This window comes from Macaca fascicularis, chromosome 6 (assembly GCF_037993035.2).
Source record: "Macaca fascicularis isolate 582-1 chromosome 6, T2T-MFA8v1.1".
Classification (NCBI taxonomy): Eukaryota; Metazoa; Chordata; class Mammalia; order Primates; family Cercopithecidae; genus Macaca; species Macaca fascicularis.
In genome coordinates this window covers 94,934,581-94,955,634 of record NC_088380.1, presented here as the reverse complement: position 1 = coordinate 94,955,634, position 21,054 = coordinate 94,934,581, and the positions used below count along the sequence as shown (strand labels likewise).

General features: G+C 35.0%; 1 protein-coding gene across 12 annotated transcripts in view; it reads right to left on the bottom strand.

Moving 5' to 3' along the window:
- ADGRV1 (adhesion G protein-coupled receptor V1) overlaps nt 1-21,054 on the bottom strand; it is a 597,366-nt gene that overhangs the window by 200,161 nt on the left and 376,151 nt on the right. For 11 of the 12 annotated variants that reach the window (XR_012413865.1, XR_012413864.1, XM_005557361.4 and 8 more), the window contains one exon: nt 2,845-2,961. The exons of the other annotated variant lie outside the window; for it this stretch is intronic. Coding sequence is in view for 9 of the 11 variants with exons in the window: in XM_005557361.4 (XP_005557418.3) it covers nt 2,845-2,961 (117 nt within the window). In the remaining 2 variants the exon portion in view is untranslated. The remainder of the gene's footprint in view (nt 1-2,844; nt 2,962-21,054) is intronic. 12 annotated transcript variants of the gene reach the window in all.

The following is a 21,054-nucleotide window of genomic DNA, read 5'->3' as shown; positions in this document are numbered from 1 at the left end:
CTGAAAGCAGAAAATCCATCTAAAACATGTTTGAAAGTTGGTCATTTCCCTCTCAATATATTTCAGTGATTGAATTCACTCTACTTTTAGAAAAGCCTCTTCAACTTTGACAGTTTTATTGGCTATGAAAACTCTTAACCTCAATCAAAAATTTCCTTCCCTAATTTTTGACCCATTTGCTCTGGTTCTGCCAAATGGAGCTACATAGTCCACCCTTTCCTGTAGTAGCCCTTCCGGTATTTGTAGACAGCCATCACATCTCCCTAAATTCTTTCCAGGTTAGTTATGCCCAGCTGCCTCAAAGTTTCTTAGAGGGTTGTTTTCCAACTTCTCATTGGATAATTAATGTTCCTGCTGAAACATGACCCATGAGAGTGGTTGCTGTGTCCCAAAATAGTCTGAATTTTGTAGATTACAGTGTAACCATGTCTGCTTCCATACTGCTATCAATGCAACCTAGGTGTGTGTTGTTTTTGCAGTTACTGTAGTTGTTCTTGTTAAGCATTCTGGTCACATATTTAATTGCTGCCAAGTTTATGTTAAATTATAATTTTGAGTAATTTACATTAACTTCCATCAGATGATGTCTCTTTCATTCTAGTTTTTAATTTATCACAGTACAGTTTCTCTTCATTAGCTCTACCTGTAATCTTAATGCAGGCAGCTCTCTGTTGCAGCTGTCCTTTCAGTTCTGTACCACATGCATATCTGATAAGCAATTTCCTGTGTTTTCATCCAAGTAATGAATCAAAAATTCTGAATAGGTCAGGGGCATGGACAAAGACCTTTAGCACAGCACTGGGGACCTCAATCCAGGCAGATAGATAACAACATAAATAGGGCACATTTTAAAAAGTTTAACTCAGATAAACTCTTAAAGAATTTTGCCATCAGAAAATCTTGCAAATGTTATTCTAATTTCAGCAGATATGTAAGTTTTATGTTATATGCTTTAAATTCACTTTTATTTGTAAATTTTTTTGAGAGGGGAGCTTGAAAACACCATAAATTGTCCATGATTAAAACCGCTGAAAGAGCTATAAAATATTAATAATTGTTCTATGAGTTTGGAATTATTATCTCTATATGCAGATTTAGAAACAAAACTTGGAGAGAGTCAATAGTTCAATTAAGCTTACACAGATAGTAGCCGAGCCAGAATTCAAACCCAGATCCAGGGTGCCACTTGTTTCAACTAGTTCTATTAGCTAAATAGTTCAGTCCTCTTCTTCAGCCCCCACTACTATCATATCATACTGGGGAAAACAACCCTTCCTTGAGCCTGTGTGGTATTCTCTCATAATATCACCACCTCACTTTCTTTCTCCTTTTACCATTATTTCACTGTTGCTACATAATCAAGTCCTACAACCTTCTTCTTCAACAAGAAAAAAGAATATGCAAGGGACTGAATGCATCTGTTTTCATAAAATAGTTTACACGCATACTCAGAAATGCATATGAAACTGTATCACATGGAAAACTTAACAATACCATTACACAGAATGCATTATCAAATGCAGCATTTTAGTTGAGCCATTTAATTAGTGACGTTAATACTATGCACTGTCCTCCTCTTTATCAACCATATCAGCCATTTATCAACCAAATCAACAAAGAATAATGGAGATAATTTGGGATTTTAGTTAGAAAAGAATTGAAATTTCTCTGCCAACATGCACTAGTTCCTCAGGTGAGTATGCTAGGACTCTGCTGGTCTCACTCAGTACCTTCTCCCCAAGTAATCTCTTCCAAACCAATGGCTCCATTTTCCAACTCTAAGCCAATAACTTCCCAGTGCGTTTTTTTTTTTTTTTTAGACGGAATTTCGCTTTTGTTGCCCAGGTTGGAGTCCAATGGCGTCATCTCGGCTTACTGCAACCTCCGCCTCCTGGGTTAAAACGATTCACCTGCCTCAGCCTCCCTAGTAGCTGAGATTACAGGCGCCCACCACCATACCCAGCTAATTTTTTGTATTTTAGTAGAGATGGGGTTTCACCATGTTGGCCAAGCTGGTCTTGAACTCCTGACCTCAGGTGATCTGCCTGCCTTGGCTTCTCAAAGCGCTGTGATTCCCAGTGCATTTCTAAAATGTAGGCCTCCCTTCTGAGCTTTAGCTTCATGTGTCCCCGTCTCCTCAAAGTTCCCACTGGAGGTTTCATAGGCACTTCACATTCAGCATGTCCCAAACGAAACTCACCAGCTTTTCCCCATTGTTCAGCGATCATAATTTCAGTTACCAGTATCCACCAGATACCCAGGCCAGAAATTTGGGGAGCATCCTGGGTTCCAACTTCTGCATTCCTCACAACCAGTCTTTACATCCTATAGTTCTAATTTTAAAAAATCTCCAAAGCAGTTCTCTTCCCTTTGCTTCTACTGCCACCTCCCTAGTTCACGCTACCATGATTTCCCCTTGAATACAGCTAAATCTACTTAATTGGCTTGCCTATCCACCCTTTCTTGTCTCATATTCACTACAAACAGGGAGATCTTTCTAAAATCTAAATCTTATCATGTCACTCCTTAAAAACCTTCTATTACTTTTCCTAGAAAAATGTTCTAATTTCCTCCTGTGCTTTATAGGGCCCGCATTGCAGACTTCATCTCTAACCTCTCCCTTGTTTCAAATCCTACTGGATTTCTGTAATTTCTTCAAACTCACAATGCTCTCTACCATTGTACAGCTTACAGGGTGTTTTTATTTGGCATTTATATCCTAAGAATGCAGTGATGGACATGTGGAATTACTTCTACTTCAGTACAGAGTATCAGACATTAAGACCACTCCACCCAGATTCATCATAAGATTAAAGGGGCGGGGAGAGGGAATGAGGTACCAACCTGAATGAGCATCCAGCTAAACTGGCAAAGGTACAGATAATGTGTGACAGCAGCCACAGCTGAACAGCTCTCCTCAGTGAGTTGGGGACTTGCATATGCAGACGCCAGAAACAGAATCTGTAAAAAACAGATACTTCTATTTTTAAAATATGCTAAAATCAATGAAGAATATTAAGAAAGTAAATGCTTTCTTATCTAAACCTATGACTCAGTGATTCCATGGGAAAGTAAGTTGACTTGTTGTCTAAACTGATACGACTTTAAGAGTCATTCTAAAAATGGCAATATATGGATTTTTATATTTCTAAGAAATAATGCATGATATGAAATTATGCTACATGTTGCTCTAGGCTCTCATAAGGAAATTCGCAAAGTAAACTGTGTTCTTATCATTGATGAGTAAAAATCCCATGAAATACATTTATTTTAGCAAAGTAGAAAATAGTGGAAATACCACTCCTTGTGTAAATCAAAGCTAATGGGAGAGAAAAGAAAGATAAATCAAATATTTGACTTTACCCATCACCTGCAGCCTCTTGCCAGGAAGTAACACAGACAACAAAATGGACTTAAAATGAGTTTAAAAATTCAAATTCTATAATTATCTTAATCTTTGGATTTTTATTTCGAGTGCCTTCAAGCTTTTGTTCAAAAGTCACAATGAGGCCTCTCTTGACCACACTATTTAAAATTGCATCCTGCTTTTAAATTTTCTTCTCACACACATAATTCCCCAACTCTACTTTTCTCTCTCTCTCTCTCTCTTTTAACCATCACACATCACCTTCTAACGTGCTTTGTATTTGCATTTTTTTTTTTTGGCTATTAGTCTCACCTCCTAGAATATAACTCCCGCAAAGACAGGATCGTTGACTGTTTTACTCACTAATGTAACCCAAGCACATAGCTTAGTGACTGGCACATGGTAGGTACTCAATAAATACTTGCTGAGTAAATAAGCAAGTGAAGTGAAAGACTCTTTATAATTTCTATCTTTTCGTATTTTCTCCAATAAATGACTACTGTGTCAAATATTGCAAGGATGAGTGTAGATGGCAGGGGAAACTTGGAGCAATAATATTGGGCTATAAATTCTCAATGAATAAACTCTGGCTCCCCCTTACAGACAGGAATCAACTTTTTGACTATATTTTCAGAGAGTACCACTGTGCCTGGAATATAGAGGTGATCAATAAATGTTTATTATAAAAATGAATGGTTTATTCCAAAAGCACAGAGGAGAAAACTAGTTGACTTATGCCTTAAAATCTCTCAACTTTTAAAAAGAAAACATGACTGCCTTTAATGCTATTTGAATTTATTTTAAAAAATAAATAATGTGCCCAAAAATAAATAAGACCACGGGACAAAATGTTGTTAAATTTCAAGTGAAATGTGCCCCTCCCCAATCCTCTTGTTACCAAGGACATGTCCCTCAACTCCCCTTGAAAATTTCTACTCAAGTGTATTGGTAGGGCAGCATCCCTGTGGTAAATTCGTTAGGATCTGCAGTGAGGCTTTGCATGTTCCCAACATCTCAATTTCACAATGAAAGATGTACCTTAATCTGATTCCTCAATTACATAAGACCCAACATGCTAATTTAAAATTAATAATTATTAATAATTACCAATTTATTACTATAATTGATATTGACTGTAAATTAATAAATCTACAATATGTGTCTCTTATGCTGAAGTGACTCTTCTTGGAAATTATTCATTGAGTACCTTCCTGTGCCTGATCAAGTATAGAATTAAAAAAATCTTTTTTTTAAGCTACGACAGTGAACAAGTCCTTTTCCCCTTCTACTTCCCTCATCAATAATAGAAGGAAGTTGGAAAAAATCAACTCCAGAGTCTCTTTCTACTCCAAGACTCCAGAATAATTTTTAAAATGAGAAGTACCTTGATTCAACTTTCTGTTTACTTAGTCTTGGATTTGGTGCATTTGTAATACACACTATTAAAAAGAAGGCATGCCAGCATTTAAAGCAGAAAATAGAAATTCATGTAACATTATTTCCTGACAAATGTGTTCCCTTAAAAAAATAAAGTCCACAAATTCACCTTCCTAGAACACACCACAACATAGCTTTTGAATTATTAGCGATTATGCTTAGATTTTCCTTGACTTTCTTGTCTAACTTTACCATTTATTCTGACCTTTATTATAGGTCATAAATTAAACCTTCCTAAATTCCACAATTATTCCTTGAACACCTTCTATGCACTAAGCACTGGAACTATGAATTAAGAGTATGGTATGGTTTAGCTAAAAAAAAAAAAAAAAAAAAAAAAAAAAAAAAAAAAAGATAAAGCAATCATTTTAACATTTCATGTTCTGTCTTTTCACAAAGGTGCATCTATTTCCATAAAGTCTTCATAAATGTAGGTACAATAAATTCAAGCCTTTCTAATTCAGATTCTATTATATGGATTGTGTTGAAGTTTACCTAATAGTTTTGTTCTAATCAACTTAAATAGGTTGTTAGGTAATAGAATAGTGTAATCCAAATTATAATTGACTATGTTTAGCTTTAAGCATTCTATGAATCTATAAGTATATGCTAACTTAAATTCTTTTTCAATATGTTTTCTTTGAAGCAACTAAATCAGTACAGATTCTTGTTTAAAACTGTATTTACTTTCAGAATAGTTTTAACATCCAAAATTCTATTCTTAAGGTATGATTTGATATTTTATTAAACTCTAATTTCCTTTTCTAAATTATAAGAAGATCAGTTACAAATCTACTTTTGTAAACCATGAAAGTTGTTCCAGGTTATTATCTGAATTATGGGAATTGCTTCTGTCTGTACAGGAGATTAGTCAGCAAGAGGAGGCTGAGCTGTCACAATGCACATTGCTATAAAAGGGATGCACAAAGAATACTTGGAGGACTAGGTATTACATGTGACCAGGACTACCCAAAATTTCATTAACTTAAGATGGAAATAAAATGAGACCAAATAAAACAAAATAAATAAAATCTCCCAGCATATTTAGCTCTCTCATTTTTAAGGCTACAAAACCTAAAAATAGATGGAGTTTCACCATTGCTCTTTTATTCAAACACAGAGATTACCAGAAAAAAAGATTATTTTCAAAGTCAGTTCTCTGAAAGCATTAAGTTGAACATGAACAACAAAAAAGGAATTTTTCAAAGGTTCTCAGTTGTTCGTACGTTGATTTATTCAGTATGAATGAGTGCTTAAGTATCCACTATCTACAAACTATTGTGCTGGGCAAGATGAAGTACATGACGGCAGAAAACTGCTGTATACCAGCATGGAGCTACATGTTTTCCCTCGTTCTTTTGTGTATAACTCATATATTAATAATGTGAAGTCATTATTGTTTTTACCCCAATTTAGTAAATAACGAAGGAAGAACTATAGGATAATTAACATGTTTAAAGGTCCTTAAACAAGCTTTAAATTTAAATTGGGATTCAAATTCTGGTATCCTGATTTGCAGTACCAGCATTCCTTCTTTTTTTTTTTTTGAGACAGAGTCTCACTCTGTCGCCCAGGCTGGAGTGCCGTGGAGCCATCTCGGCTCACTGCAAGCTCCGCCTCCTGGGTTCATGCCATTCTCCTGCCTCAGCCTCGCTGGTAGCTGGGACTACAGGCGCCGCCACCACGCCTGACTAATTTTTTGTATTTTTAGTAGAGACGGGGTTTCACCGCATTAGCCAGGATGGTCTCGATCTCCTGACCTCGTGATCCTCACGCCTTGGCCTCCCAAAGTGCTGGGATCGCAGGCCTGAGCCACTGGGCCCGGCCCAGCATTCTTTCTTGAACACCATACCACTGCCTACAAAGCTAAATCAAACACAGTCCCCTCTCAAAGTGCTAACATTCTAGGTCACTGTTTCTCAAGTCGTTTTACTCCATGGCCCACCACAGGCTCATAATGACAATCGAATATAATGCCAATAGCAAATATAATACTATTCTCAATTCCATTTTGATATAACATATATACAACTTAACAGAAAAGAATAATAAATATATTTCCCCTCAAAAGTATTTGAGATATTCTTTTTAAAATGATTTATAAAATTCTCTGCTTATTCTGATTGATTAGAGCTCTACTGTGCCAGCTAATGAAGGAAATGAAGAGTAAATACTTTTTTAGAAAACTTATATATACAGCATACGTCCCCACTTGCTTGGGCTACATAACAACTAATGATAAATATTAGTTTTCCTCTAAACCTCAATTCTCAGTGCTCCTTAATATATACACCCTCCTCCCTCACTTTACTACAGAATTACAGATACTCTTACTCCAGGTAAATTATTCTTTTAAAAATTATAAAAGTTATTATTCTTGAAATGACCCCCCCCTTTTTTTTGAGATGGACTCTCACTCTGTCGCCCAGGTTGGAGTGCAGTGGCACGATCTTGGCTCACTGCAACCTCCACCTCCCGGGTTCAAGGGAATCTCCTGCCTCAGCCTCCCGAGTAGCTGGGACTACAGGGCATGCCACCATTTTTTGTATTTTTAGTAGAGATGGGTTTTCATCGTGTTAGCCAGGATGGTCTCGATCTCCTGACCTCGTGATCCACCCACTTCGGCCTCCCAAAGTGCTGGGATTATAGGCGTGAACCACTGCGCACCACCAAAACTAGTCAGTTTTTAAAGGACCAGCTCAAATTCTGCCTGACTTACTCTGATCATGGCAGATTCCTAGACTTTCCTATTTTTTAAAGTGGGACATCCCTTGTTATTGAGCATTTATAATGAGCCAAATGTAGTTCTTTCTAATAGAAGGCTGCCTAAGGGTGAAGCTAGACATATGATGCAATACAATGTGACAAGTATTGTAGCAGGGTATGGAGTAAAATACTAGGAGAATGCAGAGTTGAGAGTATTAGCACTGCTTGTGGGGATTCAAATAAACTTTCAGAGAGGAAACCCAAGTCCCATCTGCCCCACCTTCTCTTCCTAAGTTTATCTTCCATAAGACTCTTTGTATACCAAACATTCTATCCAAATGCATTTACTGCTATTCCCTAAACATACTTCTTCATGTCTGGACTCTTGCCTTTGTTCTTCCTCTTCCTTTTATCTACAATTTCTCTTTCTCATCTTCCCAGGTTGAACTCATGTTTACCTTTCAAAATGTGGTAGAACTCTGTCATGAATACCTGGAAATTCTACCTGCTTACTCTGATCATGGCAGATTCTTAGACTTTCCTATTTTTTAATACCTGGTTATTCCTTTCAACCATAAACAACCTTTCCCTCCTCTGAACTTTTAAAATAAGATTTTATTATAAGAATTTTTCTCATAAATCTCAACTTTTAAATAAAATTAATTTTAATGTCTTTGAAAACTGTCAACTTCTTAAAAACAATTTGATCCTATCCATTCTTATAATTATTTTAAAGTATATTTTTGTAAAAAAGAGAACATGGCAAGCATCCTGTACAGATTCTATCATGAGTTTGAACACAGTAGGTGTTTGTTTATAAAACAGCTTTACTGATGTATGATTGACAGACAATAAAAGGTGCATATTTAAAGTATTTGACCTCATAGGTTTTTGCACCTATGAAGCCATCATCACAATTAAAATAATGAACAATGCATCAGCCCCAAAAGTTTTCTCGTGCCCTTTGTAGTACCTCCCTGCACAACCACCACCCCTACAACCCTAGGCATACACTGATCTGGTTTTTGTTTTGTTTTTTTTGAGATGAGTATCGCTCTGTCACCCAGGCTGGAGTGCAGTGGCGCAATCTTGGCTCACTGCAAGCTCCGCCTTCTGGGTTCACGCCATTCTCCTGCCTCAGCCTCCAAGTAGCTGGGACTACAGGCACCCGCGACCACACACGGCTAATTTTTTGTATTTTTAGTAGAGACGGAGTTTCACTGTGTTAACCAGGATGGTCTCGATCTCCTGACCTCGTGATCCGCCCACCTCGGCCTCCCAAAGTGCTGGGCTTACAGGCGTGAGCCACTGCGCCCAGCCACTGATCTATTTCTAATACATTAGTTTGCATTTATTAAATTTTATATAAATATAGGCATATGTGCTCTTTTGTGTCCAATTTCACTCAGCATATTTTGAGATTTTTTTTCCAAAATAATGTACCAATATTTTTTTCAGCACCATTTGTTGAAAGACTGTCATCTTTCCTCTAGTAAATTGCCTTTAGGTATTTCCCTATATATGTTGGAGTCTATTTCTGGACTCTCTAAACTGTTCCCTTGATCTATTTGTCTATGTTTACACCAATACTACATCATCTAGATTACTGTAGCTATATTTATTGAAAAGGGTAGTGTTAGGTTCTAATTTATACTTTTCCAAAGTTGTTTTGGTTATTCTTAGTCATTTGCATTTCCATGTGACTTTTATGATGAGGTAGTCAATTTCTACAAAAGAAAGCTGAATCTCAACCTGGGGAGAAATGACATATTAACAACATTCACTCTTGCATCCCATGAATACAGTGTCTTTCTCCATTTATTTAGGTCTTCTCTAGTTTCTCTCAGCGTGTTTTGTAGTTGTGCACATACATCTCCTTAACACATTAAAAAAAAAAAGATTTACCCCTAATTCTTTTATATGTTAGATATTATTGTAATTTATATTTTTATTAAATTTTAGTTTCTGATTATTCCTTCCCGACGCATAGAAATACAATTTATTTTTATATATTGATCTTGTACCCTGTAAACTTACAGAATTACGTTAGTTTGAGTAGCTGTTTTGTAGATAACATTGTATTTTAAATATAGGATCATGTCATCTCTATATAAATAAGGTTTTACTTATTTGCTAATTAGAATGCTCTAATTGTCTTATCTTGCCTATTGTACTTGCTGGGAGAAATATATGCACACACACACACACAATTAAATAGAGGTGGCAAAAATGAACATCCTTGTTTTGTTTTCTAATTTTAGGGGGAAAGCATTCAGTTTTTCAGCATTAGGTATTGTTATGGGCTAAATTGTTTCCTCTCCAAATTCACATGTTGGAGTCCCAAACCCCAGTACTTCAGTATGTAACTGTATTTGAAGATAAAGTTTTTAAATAGGTAATTAAGTTAAGATGAGGTCTTTAGAATGGGTACTAGTCCATTATGATTGGTGTCCTTACAGGAGGTGAAAATTTTGGACACAGACACGCACAGGCACAGAAGACAAACCATGTGAAGACAAAGGGAGATGATGGCCACCTAAAAGCCGAGGAGAGAGGCCTCAGTATGAAGTCAACCCTAAAGACACCTTTAACTCAGACTGTAGCCTCCAAACTGTGAGAAAATTAGTGTTGTTAAAGCCATCCCGTCTGTGTTACTTTGTTATGGCAGCCCTAGCAAACTAATACAAGTATCATGTTAGTTACATAGTTTTGTAGATACCTTTATCAGGTTAAGAACATTCCTTCTCTTCTTACTTTGCTGTTTGCTGGGAGTTTTTAATGGGAATTGATATTAAATTTTGTTAATTATATTTCCCTATAGAAATTATCCAAAACATTTCTTTCTTTTCTTTTTCCCTTTTTTTTTTTTTAAATTTTTATTTTTTAAGACAAGGTCTGGCTCTGTCACCCAGGACAGAGTGCAGTGGCACAATTTTGGCTCATTGCAGCCTCAACCTCCTGAACTCAAGCAATCCTCCCATCTCAGCCTCAAAAGTAGTTGGGGAATACAGGCATGCACCACTGGCCTGGCTCATTTTTGTATTTTTTTCTTTTTCTTTTTCTTTTTGTAGAGTCAGGGCTTTGCCATGTTGCCTCGGCTAGTCTTGCAATCCCCAGCTCAGGCGATCCACCTGCTTCAGCCTCCCAAATAAAAAATATTTTTTATTTTAGTTTGCTATTAATTACATTGATTAACTTTTGAATTTTAAGTCATCCTTGCATTATTGGGATAGCTATCATTCTGTCGTGATATATTATCATTTTGATTTGCTAATATTTTATTAAGAATATTTGCATCTATGTTTATCAAAGACATTGGTTGGTAGTATACTACTTCATATATAGAATGAAAACCTCACAATAATATACTATTTTCTCTCCTGATCTCCTGGCATATATTCTACTTTTATATATGTTGCAAACCTCACACTACTTTGCCATTATTTTTTCTTCAATAGTTAATTATCTTTAAAATAGATTTAGATAGTAGGAAAAACTTCATATAGTAATATATATACATATATGTGAAATATATTACATACATAATTAAAATATATACATATATGTTATATATACTATATGTAATATATATGTGTGTGTGTATATATATAAAACAGTTGAAATTTTAAAAAGGAAGCAAAATTAGCCTGCACTACAGAATTTTTATAGAGCTATTTTAGTATGCTTTTATTTTTTCTCTTTTCTTTAAAAAGTCATCTTCTGAGAAACAGATCTTTATGAGTCATTAACACCAAGACTAGTCTTCTTCATCTGGTACACAGCCAAAGAAGTACTGATTTATTTTTATAAGAAATAGTAACAGCAACAATAATAATAGTTACCATTTAATGAATGGTTTTCATGTGCCAGGTACTGTGCTAAAGGCCCTAGAGATATTATTTCATCATATTTAAATAATCTGTGCAATTTAGAGATCACTGCTCTTTTATTTCATAGTGAAGGAAACTGAGGCTTAATAAAAGTAAATACGTTTGCCAAGGACACAGACCTAAGGAAAGACTATTTCTTTTTTCCTGCTTAATTATGCTTGGTAGAGATTGCCTGGATCATGTGCCACTTGGAATAATGCCATACTTAGTTTCTTGCATTTTCTGTATCTTTTCTTCATTACCTTGTGCTCACATAGCATGTTTACGTTCTTTTTTTTTTTTCTGGGCTAGCATCTTTTTCACTAGTGTTTCTACTCTGTCCCTTAAGAGAATATTTAATTGTCAGGAATGTTCTGTCAATTCCAAATCTTAACATTTGCTGTTATTGATAGCATCTTGCTTAACATTACAGCTCTTACCACTGATGTCACACAGCTATACCTAAGATACAACAGACTCAGGACTTGAGCCAAGTTTGTTGACTTCAAAGCCTGTGCTTCTAACCACTTTTAATACTTAAAATAACCACTTAAAATGATGCTAGCATGTACTCCAAAAATCACTAAAGCCACATACTCATACTTCCTGCTTGTATAGGAGATTCTCTAGAAGTATATAAAGTCTTTTTATTTGAAGGAAGAACAACGAGTGCAAAGGCTGGCTGAAATATCAAGCTGAAACATCAAGATCATTTAAATATTACAAAGTTTGAACTAAATTTTACATGTAGACTTAGATTTTCAAAGTTACATTTCTTAGTTCTGTAATGATAGTTTACGAATGCCGTGGAAACAAAAATGTCTCTATAACTGGAGTGAACATAATTAAATTATTTACATAGATAGCACACTGAGGTTTGCATTCTACTACTTTACTGATGGTACTGAGTCATTACTCAGAAAATTCAGATTTTAGATAATTTTGTTGTTGTTATTATTGTTGTTGAACAATTAACTTGTGATAAAACTATGTTCATTTTTTCATTTTATTTTGGTAGTGGATACATGGCCAGAATCTGAATACAACAGATACATGGTCTGAATATAATTCAGACTCTACAGTCACTTCAAAATTGTACAATAAACTTATTTGAAATATATAGTGGGAAATTGCTGTTTTTGCTTCATAAGTTATCAATTGAAAATATTTCGATTCAACTTCTCATGGAATTCCTTGGACTTAGATAAGCATACATATAAGCTGGAAAGGAAACCTTGTTAGATAGAATTGAAGAGAAACTGAGCAAGACTAATAGAATTCTATAGAAATCTAACAATAGTGTTTATTAACTCACAGGCCATAGCCTAACCTTACTGTGCAAAGTCCAAAGTTTATACTTTCTCTGCCTGACAACATAAAAGAAATTAATGTATTTTTCTAAGTGGAGTGACATTAGATGTTTCTTAAAAATTAAAAAAAATTATTATTCCTTCCCATTTCACATCGAGGATATGATTGCTTGTCCTTAATTATTGAGAGAGTTATCATTTCCCTGCTACGTACACCTATATTTTTAACTACAAAGCACAATTCCCAAATATTTCATCCAATGTAAAGTTGACAGAGAAGCCAACATCAAGGTTACTTTTATTGCATAATTGCTTTAGTTAGAACACTTTCCCAAGTACAAAAGTGTTGCATGATCTATAAAAAGATAAAAAAAGAGGGAGAAGGTATTTCAATATGAGAGCATTTTACAAATCAGATTATCTTTTCATTCCTTTATCTAATTATTCAGAACTGGTGAGTTAGTAGCTGCTGCTTTTTAGGCATGCCATGCTATCAAACCAAGATAGAACATTATCAGTAAAAATGTTTGAACAAAATCCTAAGGGACATATAAAGGAAGTCACTTTATGAAAAATGTAACTGCTTTTCAACATGTTTACCTTTTCTTGTACTTGCCCAAATTATGTCTATGATGCATTACTTATAAACAGGAAGTCTAAAAAGTATAAACATTTGATATATTTGTGCATATGTTGCATTTTCTTTTATAATTTCTATTCCCAGCATAATTCAGTTTAGGCCAAAATGTTAAGTTTAGTCGTGATTTTATATTTCCTTAGGTTAACTTGAGACATGTAAACAAGCAAATTATTTATGTGCTATATAATCCTCTACCTACTAGGACATTTACTTAATAGTAGTTTTGTGGCTTAGGAAGCAGAGTAATCAGAGTGAATTAATGGTACACACTGGTTGCTCTATGTTTCTGATTTGCTTTGGACTGAATCTTTATGTTGCTCAAGCGTTGTTTCTGCTGTTTAGCAGTTGCCTAAGTTCATATGTTGGAGCCTAATCCCCAGAGTGATGGTATTTGGAGATGGGGCCTTTATTTGGGAGCTATTTAGGTCATGACAGTGAAGCCCTCATGACCGAGATTCCATCAACATATATATTCTGTGTGCTTGCCACATGCCTGATTCCAGAGCCAAGGTTCTGTTATTTTAAATCACATTCTATTTCAGGTTGAGGGTTATTTTGAGAAGGCCTGGGATGTATGAATAAACAAACATATACAAGACTCTCTGCTTTGGGGTAGCAGGCAAGAAGTATAGACAATAAAATATATAGGTCTTTGGCATATAAAATTGGGAAAGGCATTATTTTCAGATAGAAAGCAAGAAAAATATTATGATTTTGGTTTATTTGCTCATAAATGAGGAATAAATGTGTCTGAGTCAGTTCGGGCTGTTATGACAAATATTATTATAGAGACTGGGTAGCTTAAACAACAAACATTTATCATGGTTCTAGAGAATGGAAAGTCCAAGATCAAAGTGCCAGAAGATCTGGTGTCTGGTGAGAACCCGCTTCCTGGTTTGCAGATGGTCATCGTCTCATTGTGTCCTTACATGGCAGAGAACACAGAGAAAAAAAGCGAGCTCTCTCTGTTCTTTTCTTCTAAGTGCACAAATCTCGGTCATGAGGGCTTCACTGTCATGACCCAATTAGCTCCCAAATAAAGGCCCCATCTCCAAATACCATCATTCTGGGGATTAGGCTCTGACATATGAACTTAGGCAACTGCTACACAGAAGAAACAATGCTTGAGCAACATAAAGATTCAGCCCAAAGCAAATCAGAAACACAGAGCAACCAGTGTGTACCATTAATTTACTCTAATTAGTTACTCTGCTTCCTAAGCCACAAAACCACTATTAAGTAAATATCCTAGTAGGTAGGGGATTATATAGCACATAAATAATTTACTTGTTTACATGTCTCAAGTTAACCTAAGAAATATAAAATCACGACTAAACTTAACATTTTGGCCTAAATTGAATTATACTAGGAATAGAGATAATAAAAGAAAATGCAACATATGCACAAATATATCAAATGCTTATACTTTTTACACTTTATGTTTATAGGTAATGCATCATAGTCATAATTTGGGCAAGTACAAGAAAAGGTAAAGATGTTGAAAAGCAGTTACATTTTTCATAAAGTGACTTCCTTTATATGTCTTTAGGATTTTGTTCAAACATTTTTACTGATAATGTTCTATCTTGGTTTGATAGCATGGCATGCCTAAAAAGCAGCAGCTACTAACTCACCAGTTCTGCCTTTTCATATCTCGTACAACTATTTTAAAAAGTGAATTAGTATTTTCTAACATATAATAGAAAATATGCTACCCCATAGAGATCCAACATTTAGTGAGCACATATATATGAATCAAAGCATTAGCAAAGTGCTTTAAGGGATACTAAATTTCATCCCCCACTCTCACCCACAGGCTTTTTAATCTTTATAAATAGGATGTTAAAAAAAAAAAAAAAAAAAAAAGCAAGGCTGGGAAAAGCAGCCTGATATTTTACACAAGGTTTTACATAACATATGGATATCTAATATATTTTGTTATCATTAAAAAGCCACGTTAGCTGAGTTACCACTTAGTTACCTTAATATTTGTTTAAATATAGAAAGTACTTTTAAATTACTATTGGTAATTATTTGATCAGTCAGTTGACATAGTTAAAATAAAGGAGTATAGCAGAAATTTGATTAACATTTAAAAATAAAACACATGCCTATAGGTCTTTAAAGAAAACAGTTCTTATCTTTTATCTAGATTTTTAAGGAATGAAAACTGAAATAAATTTCCTACAACCATTACCATACTCTTATGCTGTTCTTTGCACCATTTCCCCTTTAAGAATTATGCAAGAAAATTATAACAATTATTACAAAGAAATGGCATACATTAGTTTTATAATCATTCTCAATTCAAACTTTTACTTCAAATTAAATTAAATACCTAAAAATTTTTATATGTTTTAAACTTTGAATTGTTTTCTGCAAGAGCTGTTTTTATTTTGTGTGACTGTTAGAGAAGAAATATCAAGACATTTATGATGTGTAGGAGTCTTCATTATCTGAGTAGGTCAGTTAAAAAACAAAACAAAACAAAAAACTCCCAAACCGATAAAAATAAACTAGATCCTTCAAGAAAATCCAGTATTACCAGAATTGGAGAAATAAGCATATAAATTCTAGAACTGTCCTAAAATGAACACTGTGGGAACACTGAAGTAATATTTTGACTTAACTAAATGAGGAGGAAATCAACATTTACTGGATTCTTACAGTGGTAGGCTTTTCTGTGATTTCTACAGATAGGTTATTTCATTTGACTCCTCATAATAGTCTTATGTTATTGTCCTGTGTGATAGCAAAGGTAACAAAGGTTTCACAGCTAACCAATGACAAAACTTGCATTGGGCCTACCCGACCTCAGCTCAGTTCTCTTTCTGCTATTCTCTGCTGTCGTTATGCTGCTTTATGAAAACTTCTGAAACTCAAGCAAGGGCTATCATGAGTTCTCTGAATTTATGGAGACACAATTGAGATTTTTTCACATGGCTTTCAAAAATATTTCTGTTAATACCAGTGTTCCCGTACACTTGGTCCAAGCTAACCAATGAACCTCACTGGTGAGTAAAACTGTGGTCTTTTCAATGAATAATTACTAAACTGGTTTTCCATTTATGTGAACACTAACATTTATATTCTCTCACTGACAAAATAGGTGACAAAACAATTATCAACAGAAAATTCAAGTGGTTATCTTAAAAAAACATGTCCTGATACAGACAATCCAGTAGCAAATAGGAAATAAAATAAAGGAGCACTGTGTAGAAGAAAACAAGGCAAATCAAGGGACAAGTCAAGATCTACATAAAAGTTCACTTCAGAATCTAAATGGCGGAAATTTTAGGGGAGATTTGAACACTTTCCACTTATTACTACCTATACAGACAGTTCACCTGAGTTTAAGTCCCAAATAGAAAATTGGGTTCTCCTAAGTCATAAAACAATATTTGGAGTAAGACAAGGACTTCTGGAAGCTCAACTGTACTTTAATCATATTACATATCCTGGATATCTATAGATCAGCCTTTCAGCAACTTCAAGTATCCAGAACGCTCCAGACGTCAAGATAGCCCATCCTGCCACACACTCCAGTGTTTATCACAACCCCCTCCCTCCATCATAAACGAAAGTTAACACAAAGGTAGTACTCTTGAACAGCAAGTAGGAAGAAAGATGAAAAGGGCACAAAGATAACTAATGGTATTCCACAATTGGCTGATCAGAAAGAAAAGAGCATGCCAACTGCCTAAGAACACCCATAGACAATCAGTTGTTTTGAATGAAGGTGAATTTTCTCTGGAGAAGTGGCAGAAATCAAAAGAAAGAGAAAACAGGGAGGTGGAGGTGGTAGCGCAGGTCATAGAGATTAGCAGTGGAGGCACTATCTTGGCAGTGGTGACAACCAGTACTAAAAAGAGAGAAAGAATTTTAAAAGTACAATGCAGACTATGGGCAAATATAAATAGTTAGTATAATGAAGTTTTGGATAGCCACACACAATTTTTATTAATTTTACATCTGTGTAGAAATTTCAGTCTTCAGTCTTTAGAGAAAATTCTTACTTCAATAATTACAAATAACTGAGCTTTATCAGTATTCCCATTGATTTGCATGAGACTATTATGGCAATTTAGCTATTGACTGGAAAAATTATTATAGCTTTATATACGGTATAATTTATGTCTTAAAAATAATATCAACTCTTTATAATTTGGATTTCATGAATTCTAAGTTCAGATTTTAAGCACTTTGAGGGCAGGGATCTTATTTATTGATGTATCTCTAGCACTGAGCATATTGGCTAAGATCTGATAATTTAATATACAGTTGGTGAATAAACATTTGTTATATGCAGTGTTCTAACTTATTTAGAAATGTTTACAAACCAATGATTTAAAATTTAAGTTTGAATTGGAGACATTCACTTATTGGTAGCCCCATTAAAAGTGATTTACTTTAACAAATACATTATTAGCTATAGTATATGTCAATTACTGATAGCCGTGGCACCTAATAAAACAGAAATTGTATTAACATAAGTAAAATGTTAGTTTTTAGGAGTAAACAGTGACAAACATAAAATAAAATTTTAGTTTCTAGGCTCTGTTTAAGTCAAGGTCAGATGGTATTAGGTTTAAAACTTTAAAATGTCAGAAAATGATTAAAATCCTACTGTCTATTTTCAAGAATCCACAATAATTACAGAAATGTCATTCACTCTTTCCTCAATAAATGGCCACAGGTATCTTCAAAACATGTATTACTTTAAAAATAATCCAGAATGCTGACTTGTCCCCAGTTCAGTTTTGGAGAACAAGCATTCTTATTACCTCTCTACAGTCCAGTTAAACTAGTTCTTCCCTAGCAGGCAGAAACTACCGAGCACTGAGTAGGGCTCTATGGAAGACATTATGGAGCAATGAAATGTTTCCTACTGGGAAAGAGTTGACCATCTAGATGCAAAAATGAGCAAATGCCATTATCAAGGCATGAGTTCCATACCAGCTTCCCTTTTGCCTATTGTTTTTATGTTTTCACCACAAATTTTATAACACAATTGCTTGTTCTGCAAAGTGGGAATGAGGATACAAACGAAGAGCGAGGCCTATCTTTGTTGAGATCAATAATATGAAATATTCAACTTTTTAAAAGTAGCCATATCATCCATAGGAAAAAGAGAGATACAGGTAACAGAAGAACATTATTTATAATTCATTTACTATTATGCAAGTTGATCAGAGATACATACTGAAGCCTAAGCACGCACTACAAGGTGCCAAGTTGAAATTTTGTTCCTCTTCAACTAAAGTACTCCCGCTACTCCAGCATCTGTGTATCACTCAATAGTTTAAGTTACTCAAGATTTTGACTCCCTTTTTTTCTTTATCCTGTGTACTTGGTTCTCAAATTCTATCAGGTATATTTTAAAAATAGTTCTTAAGGGCTGGGCGCAGAGGCTCATGCCTGTAATCCCAGCAATTTGGGAGGCCAAGGCGGGTGAATCACCTGAGGTCAGGAGTTCGAGACCAGCCTGACCAACAGGGCGAAATCCTGTCTTTACTAAAAATACAAAAATTAGCTGGGCGTGGTGACGGGTACCTGTAATCCCAGCTACTCGGGAGGCTGAGGCAAGAGAATCTCTTCAACTGGGGAGGCAGAAATTGCAGTGAGCTGAGATCGCCCCAATGCACTCCCGCATGGATGACAGAGCGACACTCCATCTCAAAAATAAATAAATAAAATAGTTCTTAAATATGTCCATCCCTACCCCTTTCCACTATTATTTCTCACCTAGAATACTTCCTCTCCACAGTGAACAGTGTAATTACATTGATATAAGCAATATATATACACTAAGAGAGATATACTAATATATCTTAAAGTGGGAATAAGACGTTCCTTTTCATCCAGGAGATAAATGCAATTTAAGATGTGGCATGGTACCTTAAAATCTATCCATTGCCATATTTTTCACTGAAATGGCTACCACATTTTAGTGAATGTATCTCCACTTCTCCAACATTCAGAAACATTTAATTGTTAAGATGCTGATAGGGATCACGGACCAAGCATTGTACAAAGTTCACGTTTAACAATGCTTTATTCTGGAAATTAATGAAACTTCAGTAAAGGCATCCCTCCTTTGTCAAAGAAACACCACATCAGAGCACTCTGTACTGTACTGGGTGACTTCCAAAGAGTAAATGCAACATAGTCCATTTTAAAATAAGAGGGTTGGGCTGGATGAAATGTAATATACCTTGTCTTACAGCTCTAACATTCTATAATTTTATTTTTTATTTTTTGCTTCTTTCTGGCTTATCATTCAAAAGCATTTCAGAATACTTGCATCAGACTCTAACCAAATCTAGCCATTATGAGAAAGGGCACCCTGTTACGCAAAAAGCCCCTAGAGAATTTCACTGTAGTGGGAAGGTGATGTCCTCTCTATATTTCCCACCACCTGTCCTTTCGGTAACCTATTTCGGAACTTGCTCTTCCATTTATTACTTCTAACATCTATATCTATAATGTTTCTTACTAATTCCCCATTAATTTTTAATTTTATAGTCATTAAGAGGAATACATGTACTACATGATTTGCAAGATAGAATAGTTTTATAAGGTTATAACAGAAAGGTTATTAAAACAACTGCTACCTGGGATTTCCCTTTATCATCACCTTAAAAATTTTTTAGATGGAAGTTTAACATTCACACAGTAGGGTGCACTCACCTTAAATTATAGTTAAAGTTTACACACAGACCCATATAAAGTATAGACCCATATAAAGTATAGACCCATGTAACCACAAACAAGATCAAGGTATAGAACTTTTCTAACACCTTGCAAGGCTCACTCATTACCCTGAAACCTAAAGTATTCTTGCATCATCATCATTAATTTTGCCCATTCATGAACTTCATATAAATGGAACCATGTAGTATGTGCTATTTCATGCCTGGTTTCTCTTAACAAGTATCTGTGGGATTAACTCATATTGTTACACGTAGCAACACTTCACTTTTTATTGTTGTATAGCATTCCATTGAATGAATACATGAAAATGTACCCATTCTACTTCTGATGGACACTTGAGTTGTTTACTATTTCAGGCTAGTATTAATAAAGCTGCAATAAATATTTTATACCCAGATGGCCCCTAATTTATGATGTCTGACTTACAATTTTCTGACTTCATGATGGTGCAAAAGTGATACATATTCAGTAGAAACTCTACTTGGAGTACTCATACAACCATTCTGTTTTCCGCTTTCAGTATAATACTTAATTACATGAGAGGTTAAACACTTTATTATAAAATAGACTTTGTGTTAGATGATTTTGTGCAACTGTAGGCTAATGTAAGTGTCAGAGCTTGTTTAAGGTAGGTTAGGTTAAGCTATGATGTTTGATAGGTAAGGTATAGTGAATGCATTTTAAACTTATTATAGGTTTCTTGGGATGTAACCCCATTGTAAGTCAAGGACAATCCCTACTTGTTTTCTATACGACATTTCTCTTGGGTATTTACCTAGGAATAAAGTTGAAGGGTCATAGGATACCATGTGTTTATTCGTTTAGCAGATATTCCTACTGGTAACACTTACGTTATCCACTGGTAGTTCTTCTTAATTTTAGTCATTCTAGTCGGTGAACAGTTGTATGTCATTGTGGTATACAACATATTTCAATGTCCTTTAACTTAGGTTCTACGGTCACCCAAGGCCAAGTGCCAAGATAACTTTTTAGTCCTCATCCGACTCGCAC